Below are 13,886 nucleotides of genomic sequence, written 5' to 3' on the forward strand. Positions count from 1 at the left end.
GGTCAGCTTGTGATGATGATGATGATGATGATGATGATGTAGACTATTCTTTGAACTCGAATTAATAAAGCTTGACTGCCACCAATTTGCCCTGTGCATTCTCTAATTGCAAATTAAAATGGCAGTTAACTCATTAGGCACATCACACCAAGAGGCAGCACAGCTACAGGTGCCTTTGCTTTAAACCATTGAAATTATGTAAATATTGTTGGACAAAATTCTGGGGTTTTCTGTATTCTGTCTAATTGGAGTGATGCTTAGTAAAGAGAAGCAAGATATAACCAGATAACAAGTATTTTAAGTATCAGCTGATGTCACAATAATTTTACAAGTGATAAAGTTAAATAATCTGGATTTGCCTTTCTTAGCAGATGAACACATGGTGGCAGCATGTCATTATCATTATCTCCTGATGAGAGATGAAAATCTACAGCCATGGAACATCCAGTGGCAAGCACAGGATGAATTTTGCATTATTGATTAGAACATGGTGACATATTTATGCCATGCATGAATTTGTTGGGGGTTTTAACAGAAATGACAGAAAGCAAAGATTGCCTTTGTCCAGCAACACAAGGAGCAAACTACATGCTAATACATGTATTGTACTAACTTTGTTTTTAAATGAAATAGCCTCTGTGGAGTTTCTCTGAAGTTCCAGATGCATTATTTGCCCTTGTAAATGTGCCTCTGGAACCCACCAGGAACAGTATTGGGGGGGGGGGGAGAGATTAAGCAAACAAAAAAAGTCCAGTAAAACAAGGGTTCAGCACACACTTCCTTTTACTTATGTCCTCAAGATCACAGCCTCTCAAGGCAACATGTCCAGAATACTTGAATTCACAATAATTAATTACTTGCCCTTCTTTCTAAGATCCCAGCGCAGGTTACAACAATTAAAACAGAATATTTGAAGAGTTGAAAACAACTTACAATCACAGAAATAACAATAGCATTTTGCTGCCCAAATTGTAACACTGATTGTGAAAACCTTGCAGCAATGGTTTACCACAATCCTTTTTCTTTTATCTTCATCCTGGTTCGGGTGTATTTTTATTTCCTTTTCCTGTGTTACACTCATACTCACAGTGTCCTTTTACGGAAGTGAAAATTAATCTGAAAGTACTGGCATAAACAGGTTGCATAATATTATTATTATTTACTTTTTGTAGGCAAGAATGAATACCCATATACAGCATGGTACACTGGCAGTCTCCGTCTCTTCCTCATATGCATGTGTAAGACTTGTAAAGCGCTTTGAGGTTTTTTACAATCAAGTGGTGTATAAATTTTATTAAATAAACAAATAAGATGTAGCAGTCAAGTATGTGTCTTTCTTTTTTTACTGAGGCATGCCTAAAAGAGTCTAGAAAGTAAAGGGGAAATTCACACTGAGAATGGCACACTATTTGAAGCCTGCTGCGTACGTCTAATTTTGGTTCACAGCTGGAATTGAAAACACCAAACATGATCCTGCTCCCTCAAAAGTGCAGGGCGAAAATCCTAGGGCAGCCAGCTGACTGTGTACTTTACCTGTCTGAGAGCTGTCCTGATACAAAGGATCCAAGCAGCACACCCACAAAGAACAATGATGTAGTTAAGGGGGTTTTCCAGTCATCATCACACACCAGATTCCACTGCAAGAGAAACACAACAAAGCAAATCCCATGTCATTAAGGCATAAACTTAGTTTAAATTGGTCACTAACTATATGGATTAGCAGTGACTAAGCAAGAAAGAAAACTTAGGGTAGTGGGGAAGCGCTCAGTAAAAATATCAGCTGAATGTGATCCTGCTGAGAAAAAGCCAAACCCCATGCTAGAGTGTACAGCCTCCTTCCCTCCCTCCCTCCCTCCCTCCCTCCCTCTCTCTCTCTCTCACACACACACAAACACCTCTGTTGTGTTTGCACCCCCATCCTGACACTAGTTCTGCTGGGTGCCCTTCTTAGCCCTTCTGGCTCTCCGCAGGCAGGCAGGCAAGCAGGCAGATTTGGGACGAGCTGGGCTGCAGCCCGTGTGAGTCTCCTCCCCTCCCCCCCGTGCACACCACTTTATGTGATTTCATTTGTGCATGCAGGGGCCTGGAACGCAGCCCCTGTGTAAGTGGGGGAGCACCTGTATTAGCAATGGAGCTGAAAATAAAACTGGGGGTTCTATAATAACACTTATCTGTATCCATCCTCTTTATACCATGCATAATTTCATAAACCAGAGTTGGGGAACAAGTGGCTTTCCGAATGTCACTGTCTTTAGCCGTAACTTGTGGTTGGGGTTTTGGGAGGTGTAGTCCAGCAACAACTGAAAGACCACAAGTTCTGCTTTGTTGTTATAAACCCCTAGCATTTACATGTATTTTTCTAAACTAAAAAGCCCCAAATGCTTTAGCTTTACCTAATAGTGCTCCAGCTCTCTGCTAAATTTTGATTGCACCTTTTCCAGTTCTACAGTGCCACTTTTGAAAAAGGTTTGACCATACATATACACAGTATTGCATAAGGGCAGTTATGATATGAACTGTTCCATTTATTATCCCAAATTGGGGAGAGATTCACTAGCTTATATGGCTGTAAAGAAATGATTTTGAAGACGTTCAGAAGCTAACCCTGAGATAGGAGGAGAAGCAAGCTCTGGAACAAATTTATCTAGCTCCTAAGGTATTTCAAAAATTGGGAACTCATCTTCTTCTTAGTCATGGTGCACTGCAACAACCTGGGGCAAACAAATCAATCCTATATAGACATAATCACCTAGGAATAAGCACCACTGAAGTTAATAAGACTGACTTTTGAGTAAACATGTCTAGCATTGTGCTATCATCTGATGTTGTGCTTTGCAATGTAATCTTATGCTAGCCTATGAACTCTCAACACACAAGCAAATTCATTGAAATACAGATCTTTTTTGTTTACAAATATAAAATACTTTTATTACTAACACCTATACTGTACAGTCGTACCTTGGTTTTCGAACAGCTTAGTTCTCAAACGTTTTAGCTCCCGAACGCCGCAAACCGGGAAGTGACTGTTCCGGTTTGTGAACTATTTTTGGAAGCCGAACATCCGACAGGGCTTCCAATTTGATGCAGGAAGTTCCTGCAGCGAATCAGAAGCTGTGCTTCCTGCAGTTCAGGTGGTACCTTACACCATCAAAACTCTCCAAAATGTATAAAAATATTTCAGACAAATGTTGGCGGTGTGGGGAAACAAAAGGAGATATGTACCATATGTGGTGGGCATGCCGAAAAATTAAAGAGTTCTGGAACCTCATCTATGATGAGATGAAAAAGATCTTTAAATTAACATTTGCAAAGAAGCCAGAAGCATTTCTACTTGGAATTTTAGGCAGTGATATGCCAAAAAATATAAGAGATATTTTTATATGCAACAGCCGCTGCTCAATTATTAATTGCATCGAACTGGAAAGGGGGGAAAGTACCAACAGTAATGGAATGGCAGAATAAGTTTAATATGCAGAATTGGCTCAACTGACAGATAGATTAAGGGAAAATACAAAACAATCATTCACGCAAAAATGGGATATGTTCAAGAAATACCTACAAAAATATAACAACGACATAACATCTATGGCAGCATTTGAATGACCCTTGTGTAAATTAAATACTACTAAGCATGGAAAAATGGTACGATATGTTATAAGAAAGTACTAGAAACTATAGTAAGAGTAAGGTAAGAAGTATAAGTACATTCAATGTCGTAAATGTAACTAACATCGGGAAATGACGGGAAGTCTGTTTTCATACAGTTTAGTTTATTGGATTTTTTACTTTTGTTTAATTTTGTTTAATTATAAGAAAGGAGCATGTACAAATACAAGTTTAAATCAATATTTAATGGTATAATTATTTAAGGCTGTACATGTACCTAAGATTGTGTATGGATGTAAATTAATAATAATAAAAAAATAAAAAATAAAAATGGCCAGAATGTAAAAAGCAGCAGCAGCAGCAGCAGCAGCAGCAGTGCTTTGGTTTCCAAACATTTTGGAAGTTGAACGGACTTCCGGAATGGATTCCGTTTGACTTCCAAGGTACGGCTGCATATCTGAAAGAAATGAACTCTTTATTACCATGCATTTGTCTGTGTGTACAGAGTTAATAACAGGCATTTGCTGAAGATAAAATCAATACTCTGCAAATGTAGGCCAAATATTCTTCAGTTGAAAGCTGAGAAATGCCGACAGACAGCTCTGCTCCCGCAGAGCTTGGATTACAAAACTCATGCTCTGCAACATGCACACAATTGGCAAACAAACCAGAAGTCAAATCACTTTCAACAGAGCGTAAATTAACCTCTCATTTCTACTGTAAACTATTTAGATCTTTCATCTATTTCCAACTCATCGAGCGACGATTACTGGAAGAGGAGAAGCAGAAGAGAAAGAGATTGGTAGAGAGAGAGTATGACTGAAAGAAAATACAGTCCAGAAACATTATCAGACTTTATTTATATGGACTAAGATACCCAGCTTTTGGAACTAGAGGGAAATCATAGCAAAAGAAAAGAAAAGAAGATATTATCTCACTCACTAGCTTTTACGGTGATGTTGTACAAGCATAAAAGTGTTAACTATAAAGTATTCTGTTTCAATTTGTGCTAGGAGGAAGAGGCATGTGTGGGCATTTCGGTGGGGGGGGGGGAACGATATGGTACCAAGTGTTAAACGTAAAGGTAAAGGACCCCTGACAGTTAAGTCCAGTTGCAAACGACTCTGGGGTTGCGGTGCTCATCTCACTTTACTGGCTGAGAGAGCTGACGTTTGTCCGTAGATAGTTTTTCCAGGTTATGTGGCCAGCATGACTAAGCCGCTTCTGGCGAAACCAGAGCAGTGCACGGAAACACTGTTTACCTTCCCACTGGAGCTGTACCTATTTATCTACTTGCACTTTGACGTGCTTTTGAACTGATAGGTTGGCAGGAGCTGGGACTGAGCAACGGGAGCTCACCCCGTCACGCAGATTCTAACCGCCGACTTTCCAATCGGCAAGCCCTAGGCTCTGTGGTTTAGACCACAGTGCCACCTGTGTCCCGTTAGGCAACTGCTATTCCTTAAACAAACTCAGGCTGAGGAGCATGCATTTGCCAGTTAAGTTTTTGTTTTTAGTCCACTTTTTCTTTTGCAAAGTATTTAAAGAAGCCTTCAAAATATAAAGTATGTCACAAAAAATAATCAAAACAAGATTAAAACAAGACTGGGGAAAAGATGAAAACCTGTGGTTCCTTACAAGTCAATGGCCAGAGAGTGGAACAGCAGTTCTAACCAACACCATCCTATGAGATCAACATCCCAGGAAAAGGCAGAAAAGCTGCAAAACAATGGCCTCAAATCCAACTTCACAAGGTATCCCGGAAGGATACTATGGCCGATGGTATCAAAAGCTATTGATACAGGGGTATTCACAGAATTTCTTCTGGGGTGAGGGAAAATAAAACACTAAAAGGGGAAGCAGTAAAGTTTTTCCTCCAAAATGAGAATAGTGCCTGTACATTTTGTATTGTATTTCAGGTTCTACATACACAAGCTTTTCTGTTTAAGTCTGGGGATGACTATTCATGGGGGTGCAGAGGGGCCTTGTTGCTTTCCAGTGCCCTGAGAGGTCCAGCAGAATCAAAAGGTTTGCACCTCCCCTCATCCATCTCCCAGAAACAGTCATGCACCAGGGTAACCAATGTAGTTTCTGCACCAAAACAATAGATTTTATCCAATGTTCGTTCTACACATACTAGGTCCATTAATTTCAGTGGGTTTACTCTGAATATAACTTAGTTGGATAGAATCCCATCTGTTTGTCTGTCTTATACCCCGTGTCTCCCCAATATGGAGCCCAAGGTGGAAGCTAGGTCTGAGTAAGACTGTAAAGCAGTCAAATACTCCGTTTTCCCATTCCAAGTGGAAAACTACGCTTTAGGAACGTACAACTGTACTTTTAATGGGAAAACACCTGACGCTGAACCACCAGCAGCGTCATGATCCTGCATGTACATGTCTCTGTTCTCTAAGTAGATTGGTTCACATCCTCAGGGTGAACACGCTGAAAATGGTATCCATAACTTGACTGGGCAGACCCCTAGAACTGATCAGCTCCAACTCTATACATATTAAAAGCCGTATCTAAACTGGAGTGGGTGTGAAGTGTGCTTTTATAAGACTAATAAAAGCCTTTGCAGACCGAGAGGCAGCAGTGCTATGATGACATGGCAGCTGGCCTCAGGAGGAAGGTTGGCTTCTGGCCCCAGTGCTTGACTGATTCTGGGAATCACAAGTGGGGACAGTGCTGCTGCGCTTAGGTCCAGCTTGTGGGCTTCTCATAGGCAACTGCTGGTCACTGTGAGAACAGTGGGCCTCTGGCCTGATCCAGCAGCCTCTGGCCAGATCCAGCAGCGTTCTTCCTGGGTTCTCTTTGCTTCCTCAGTCCTTTAGTAAAAAAACATTTTTATTCAGCAAAAAGTGATTCCAGCAGGCCAACACCAATACGCTTTGCTCAGATTTCTGTGGGGCACAAGCTGCAACTATGCAGAGTGACATTTCCTTGAAGCAGCACTTGAACCGCCATCCTTCCCCCTGAGTCACAGCACAGAGGCAGATGTTACTTGTTTGCATTTATTTACCATGCTCCTTTGGAATTTCCTAAAACTTGCCATTCCCATGTGTTTTTTCCTCCCCTTTTACATAATTTAATAGGCGTGCCCCAACCTAGTGAAGAAATAGAATCTTTTCTAACTGAACACTAGCTTTCTACTCAAGATTTCTTGGCTTTGAGAATGTCCCTTATCATGCAATATTGGAATTTTGAAAATTAGCCAGGTGGCTGGAAGAGATGCCCACCATTGCCTAAACTGGGCGCAGGGGAGCCTGCAGCACTGTTTCTCATATTTTTTCAAAAGAAGTTCCTTCTCTCCTTCATATTTAGAAAGCATAATGTAATTTACATTATTATCTAGATTTACATATCCGGAGGTATTATTCGGTGGTAGCTGGAATTGTGTTTTTGGTTGCCCAGAGTGAAAGTCTGGGTCGTAATGTGTTTGTATCTTCTGAACTTGTTTAATTCCACATAGTTTGGGAGAGCGAACCAATTAAGGTGCTACCTGGATGAGAGACAAGGAGTGAGTGGTTATGTTGCTGTTTGTATGTTACTTTATTGCCCTAGATGGTGATAGGTGAATGAGCAGGTTGTTAATCATGCTTAAAACTGTCTGGGATTTTTTGCAGACCAGGCATTCTCTTTATGTCAAATGGTTGGTTGAGCATTACCTGTGTTATCAGTATGATTGGTGGGAATGCTTGAGAATGAGGCTTGTAAATGAAAGGTTGTAAAGGACGTCTTTGGGAGAGGTTATAGTTCTAGGTGTGTGGGAGAATGTGGTGCAGCTTCTATTTTAGTTATTTTGTTTAATTGCAAATGATGCTGTATATGTGGAATTTTATTGTATTTTTGTATTCAGTTTTTATCTTGAATGTTTATATTTAAGTCGTCCGCCCCACTAAAAACAGTGTATATGACAGTCTAGTTATTTTAATATTTTGTAATGTTCTATTTCATGCTTTAAGATAGGTTGTAAAATGTTTTGAGATTTTTTTGAAATACGTGTCTGAAAATAAAGGACTTTAAACAGCTACAGACGTTTAAAACTAAGAATATGCTTCTTGGCCATTTTAACTATTCTATTCAGAGCAGAGAAAGCTTCAAGCAAACAACAGTTAACAAAGTAATTGAAGGTGACATATAATTTCGAAAGCGGGTCAGAAGGATTATCAAGTGAAGTATCTGAAGCAAGCTCATGCTTTAAAACCACAAAGAAAGGTCACTTAACTGCCCACACAGGTTGGGCAATGTCAGATTACAAGTAAGGCACAGTTCTCCTGGCTCAACGCTTTGACCGCAGCTCTATAGCAATATAGTCAGTAAAAGTTAAATGTTACAGTACTGAAAGACACATGCTAGGCATGACTAAGGTAGATAAAGAGGTTCAGCCTGACATAACAGAGATAACCGAGTGTTGTAACTGTGTTTCCTGTTGAAGCCCACTCCACACAGCCATCCGTAAACTGCATGTTCTGAAAATGAAGGCCACACATTGCTTTCCACAATATAAAATACAATGTGATTATTTTACAGTTTTTGCTTTTTTGTAGACACAATAATAAGGCTAAAGCTCTGAAGCGTCTCTTGTCTCTGACTCTTGCCTTCTGGCTGGAACAGGTCCCTACAAACCACTGTCCTGCTCTCCTGAGTCAGACTCCAGCCCCCTGCACACTCACCAGTCCCTGACATCTAGTATATCACAAACAAAGAACAGTCCACTTTTCAAATGCTTGCCTTAGGCTTGCATTTTACATACCACAATTAAATAAAAATTAAAATCCATTATACTTCTTAGATGCTATAAGCTGGTATGGAAAATTAACTTAAAGTATACAGGCCAAAATGTGCAGCATCTTTAAACAAAACCATCTTACCGTATTTTGTTCCTTTATTTTAAAATTAAAATTAAGCCAAAGGTCATCAGCACATAACAAAGACAAAATGGAACGTGAATTGTTTTGCAGTTCAGAAATTTAGTCAATACAGTAGTTAGTCCTGACTCCTGACTAATTTACAGTTTGCTGAATTTTGAGATTTTGACTTGTCTCTTGTAAAACCACACTTCCAACACCACTTTAAAAGGAGCTTTAACAATGGGCAGCCCAGTATTATCTGTTCACTTCTGCTGTGGAACAACAGTCCAATAAGGGTGACAAGAGCTATGACCTAGTTTGCCTCTATAAATTTCTCCCTAGAGTTCCCCATAGCCTTGATATGACGCAGATAAATTTGCTATCTTCACCACCTCTGTTCCCCCCCCCCCATTACTTTTATGTTTAAAATCAAGCCAAATTGCCTCTTGCGCAGAATACTTGCATGTGCGTCATATCTGGTCCCCAAAAGCACAAGAGTTCTGGGAAGTACTGCATTGGCCTCAGGTTAGGTAAGACATTTCCTTCACCAGACACAATTAACATATTTCCAAACCCCAGACAGCTAGTCTGGTATTTCCCACTCTATGTCCTATGCACTTAAAGGCAAATTATTCAGTCCCTCTTGCATTCTACTACCATGTCTTGGGTGAATGAATTGTCTCCCAAGTAATCAAGAAGTTGACTACCCCAGTACTATCCCTTCATTGCTGCCAAGATGAGGGGCTGAAGCAGAAACACCACAGAATTTTACATTGCAACTTTGTACATATCTCTTTTGTACTGTGGATATTTATTTGTGCAGCTGGGAAGCCATTTATTATGGAAAAATCTGGTAAAGATTTCCTGGTTTTGCAAGCGCTTCTCGCATCACAATACATTTCGGCTCACCAGATGGCTGGAAGATTGGGATCAGGGTGTGCAGCATCAGCTAGGAAATACTTGCACCCAGCGTGCTACATTAACTTGGCACAATTAAAGAGTAGCAAAACACTCGTGCCAGCAGGAAGGGTGGAATGAGAATCCAGCCCCATTATTCTCACATTGTGACTCCTAGAGCCTTGGTATAAATAATTTATTAGCTCATGAAAAATATTTCCTTTTGGGAACTTGAAATGAAGAAAACCAATCAACTGCCTCTTAAAATAAAATAAAAGCAGTTTATCATCTCCACTAAGAAATGCAGGAGCGTTTCAAAGCAGGCAACAGACTTTGTAGGAAAACTCTCTCTCTCTCTCTCTCTCTCTCTCTGTGTGTGTGTGTGTGTGTGTGTGTGTGTGTGTGTGTGGTGGGGAGAAGAGCAATACTGCATTGGCCTGAATATAAGCCTCCCTTTCCCCCCCAAATTCCGACCATGAAAAGTTAAAGTGCGGCTTATATTCGCAACCTTGTGGTATGCAGACAGGAGTGCAGGGCAAACAGCGCCAGGAGTGCGGCAAAGCGGCGCCCGCCCCGCACGTAGTACTCTGTCCTCTCCCCCAAGGCCAGGAAGGGAGATAGGAAGAGGAAAGGGCACCAGCAACGCAGCGCAGCTCACCCCCCCCCCCAGTATGCAGCCAGGAGCAGCGAGGAATAGAGCGGCTTATATTTGGGTGCGGCTTATATTCGGGCAAATACAGTGCTCAAGGGGAACAGATTTCATTTTTAAAAGAACATTCCAGTGCCTGTTTGTATGTCTAAACCCCATGAACAATTCAAGTGTCTGTGTGTTCCTGCCTATGGTCTTTAAGGAATGTCTCCGAGTAAGACAACAATTTACAGTGCTACCCATTAAAAGGAATGGTAAATATTTACACACACAGTTTTCAAATGACTATTGTTATTTTTTTAAACCGGTGGGTGTGACACATTATGAAAATGACACATATAAGCCTTATGCAATCCAGTTTGGATTAGTATGGTAAAAACAGGAGGCCTATCTACCATTATAGACTTCTGTAGTTACCACAAGTTAAGTTTCTATAACGCACATGCTTTATTTGCTGCATTTTACTGTATTTTATTGTGATGAGAGTTTTAATTTTTTACTGCTTTTAAAGCTGCTTTCAATCACCCAGAAAATGAAGCAGCCTATAAATGGCATAATTAATTAAAATTAAATAATTATCTTTAAAGATTTTCTCTAGAAAACAGTTGTTTGGTTTTTTGTGTGTTTTTTTTAAAAAAAACCTTGCTGCTCAATTCCAACCCTTCTAGTTACTCCCTAGACCAAGACCAGGGGTTGGCAAGGTTTATCTTGCCTGAGCCGGATCAGTCCCGCAGAGATCCCTCCGTGGGTCGGATCGCACGCGCATGCCTGCGATTTCCAGTGTTTGCGCATGCGCAGACGCAATTTCCAGCACTACGGAAGCGAGTCCTCATGCCGTGCTGGTTTAGCGCAGCGCACAAGCAGGTGACTCGGTTCGGGGCGCCTCGTGGGCTGGTCAAACGACCTCCGCGGGCCGCTTCCAGCCCATGGGCCTTAGGTTGCTGACCCCTGCCCTAGACAGTGACCAGAGCACGTAAGAGAGCCAATTATTTCTTCCCCAACCTCCTAGAGCCTGATTATCTGCCTGGATAGATATCTCCTTTACCCCATGGTGTTTTCCCATTTAAGTAGGCTCGGTAGCAGTAACAGTCAGTATTGTACCAGCCTCTGTCTTCTCTCAGGGTAAGAAGAGAGACAGTGGAGATGACAGAAACAGAAGAAGAATAGGGGTGGGGAGAGTGTTCTGCCAATACCCCCCTACCTTTAATATATAATCTTCGGAATTTTGCATAGTTGCCTAGGAGAACCTTCATGTTCTATGAACCAAAGTGCATAGCACTGATAACCAAGGAAGGAACAGATAGAGCTGAGAGACCAGTTCTAACATTTCACAGGACAGTGTATAGCACACACTTTTTCTTTGCTACTATTTATTGTTATATAAAGACCTGTGGTCATATCCGTTTAGAATTTTAACAGCTAAGTTGAACTGTTGCCAGTATGATCTTAGTTCACCGTAGACTGCAATTAATTACTTGACAGAAATGTAATAATCTACAATTTGAGAGTTGGTGTCACTAAGGCTGCATGCAGAAAATAAGACATGCTGGTTTGGAAGGGATGTATTCTAACATGTAAGCTCTTATGAGCTCTTATGTTTGGATTTACTACCAAACACAAGGTTAACAACACTTGAGTATGAGGGCTGCACCAATACATCAGTATGAAAACAAAGGAAGCGCTATGTTAGTCATTAACTAGGCAATGAGTTTCTGTCATTTGATTAAACATTATCACAGGGCAAAGTCTCTGGAAATTTGACATAAAATAATTTACTAGTGTGCAAGTAGGGACTGGAATCCCATACTAAAGGACTGGCCTTGGCTTTTTGCAATTATCAATCCCTCAACTTCATAACTATCCACTATGGATAGGATTCTTCCTTGCACTGGACCCCCATTTGCACTCTCTCTTCATTGCCCGTGAACCATACAATGGGAAATTACTCTCTCTTCATTGCAGTCTCTTGTCATTGCCTGTGAACCATACAATGGGATATTACTAGGAATAGGAGAGCTACATGTGTAAGTTATTCTGAGACCACAGGGTAGGGTGCTGTGCCTCAATCATTGACCAGGGAATCAAGGGTCAATGAGAAGCTGTTGTCCCTGCCTCCCAGAAAGAACATCATAGCAAAGGGAAGACAAACCTAGTTCCATCCATCAGCCAAATGAACAATGGCAGTGAGAACTTACAAGAACTATGCAGCTAAGAACTAGCACCCAAGCTCATTTGTTTTCTTTCTCAGTCACAAAACCTTTTCCTTCTGTATCGTGTATTTCAGACTAAGAAAACACACACACACTAAAACCAGAAAGTATTCAAAAATAATGAGCAAAAAGGAAGAATAATTCTCAGATACCAAAAAGATATGCTGTTTTCAGGATGTTCAGTATGCTGGCATGTTCATTACACCTAAATCCTCAATCTGCTTGGCATCTGTGAGATGTATTTTTTTTCCTTTTCATTCGTCACTTTAGATTCCAAGCCTGAGGGTAGAGGCTATCTTATTACTGGGAGCCTTTAGCTAACTAGCAGGGTACAGATATTTAAAATAAATATTCCAAGTCAGCACTTCTACACCATTCAGAATCCTCAAATGGATGCTGCTGACATAGTTTTACTGAGCAGAATGGGAGGACTGGACGGGATTAAGGCAGTACTCACAAGCCTCCTCATTTCCAGAGTGCTGTGACATACAGTTTGCATATGGGGCCTTATGCATGTCCAGGAAGGCGAGGTTGAGAGGGAGAGTTCTGTTATGCCCATGCAGAGGAACACTGCCTATATGAATAAAGGATATACCCTAGCTATAAATATGAGATTATACGTGGTTGCAAGCTGCAAGAGAAAGTTGTGCCATGAGCACTAGTTCTGAGAATAATTAGAACATATAATCTCTCTAATGTGAGAAATTTCTCTAGTAATACACTTTTCTTGTGGCATAGAAAAAACTTTAGTAGCCTATTACCCAATTTACTAACCCAAGTTACTAATTAACATACCTCTTTGCTCCAGGGTGCCACAGGCCACAGCCTTGCAAAGTTTCACAAAGATAGGATCCAATATTTACATATTCCTTAGAAAACCCTGAATACACAAAAGTGAAAAACAAATTTTCTTCATTCAAAACCCTATCAAAAGTCCACAGCAGTTTTATATTCACTGCTTTTATAAAACCTAAGATGACAATGCCTTGCCAAAAAGAATGGCTCTAGAATTATGAAAGCAACCATAATACCAAGCATGTGGAACTCAAAATAGCTATTGGTTGTCATGGCAAAAGGAAATTATTCATCATTACTACATGTGTTTACCAAAACAAAAGCTGGCATTAAAATCACATCAGTGGATTATGCAGAGTGGATTATACACAGAAACAGCAGTTTGTGTTGGAATTTTATTTAGATTTATTATTAGGAAATCATTTGGCAATCAAACAGAGTTATTATTAGGAAATCTCTTGGCAATCAAAAATAAAAAAGTTATTTTATGTAGTTCTCTACCCAGCAGGGGTAGGGCGCATACTTGTGATAATTCTAACCATACACTCCCAACCTAAGGATCAAACAAGAACCACCCCCGCCTTTCACAAGCACATGCTCAGAGACAGAACGAAGGAAAAAGAATGTACCTCAAGACAATAGTCTATGACAGTTCAGTCAAAGACTGTACTTATAGTTACTGTATCTCAAACCAAGAAGTACAGGAGGGAAATAATAAATGCCACAGACATACAAGTCCACAGCACATGCCCAATAGCTAAAACCATGGTTTGGCTGGAGCATCTGAGGTGGACCATCTTCAGGAACCAATATACACAACCTGGTCCTGGGCATGGCCCCTCTCTCTCTTGCATGTGCACACACCTACATACAGGC

At 40.6% G+C, this 13,886-nt stretch overlaps 1 protein-coding gene across 1 annotated transcript in view; it reads right to left on the reverse strand.

The window, feature by feature from the left end:
- The window catches only part of LOC309526997 (solute carrier family 22 member 4-like), a 48,587-nt gene that overhangs the window by 25,558 nt on the left and 9,143 nt on the right, over positions 1–13,886 (reverse strand). Inside the window, exon 2 of the mRNA XM_082213415.1 lies at positions 1,534–1,637. Within this exon, the coding sequence (XP_082069541.1) occupies positions 1,534–1,637 (104 nt within the window). The remainder of the gene's footprint in view (positions 1–1,533; positions 1,638–13,886) is intronic.

This window comes from Podarcis vaucheri, assembly GCF_965113315.1.
Source record: "Podarcis vaucheri genome assembly, chromosome: 2".
Lineage (NCBI taxonomy): Eukaryota > Metazoa > Chordata > Lepidosauria > Squamata > Lacertidae > Podarcis > Podarcis vaucheri.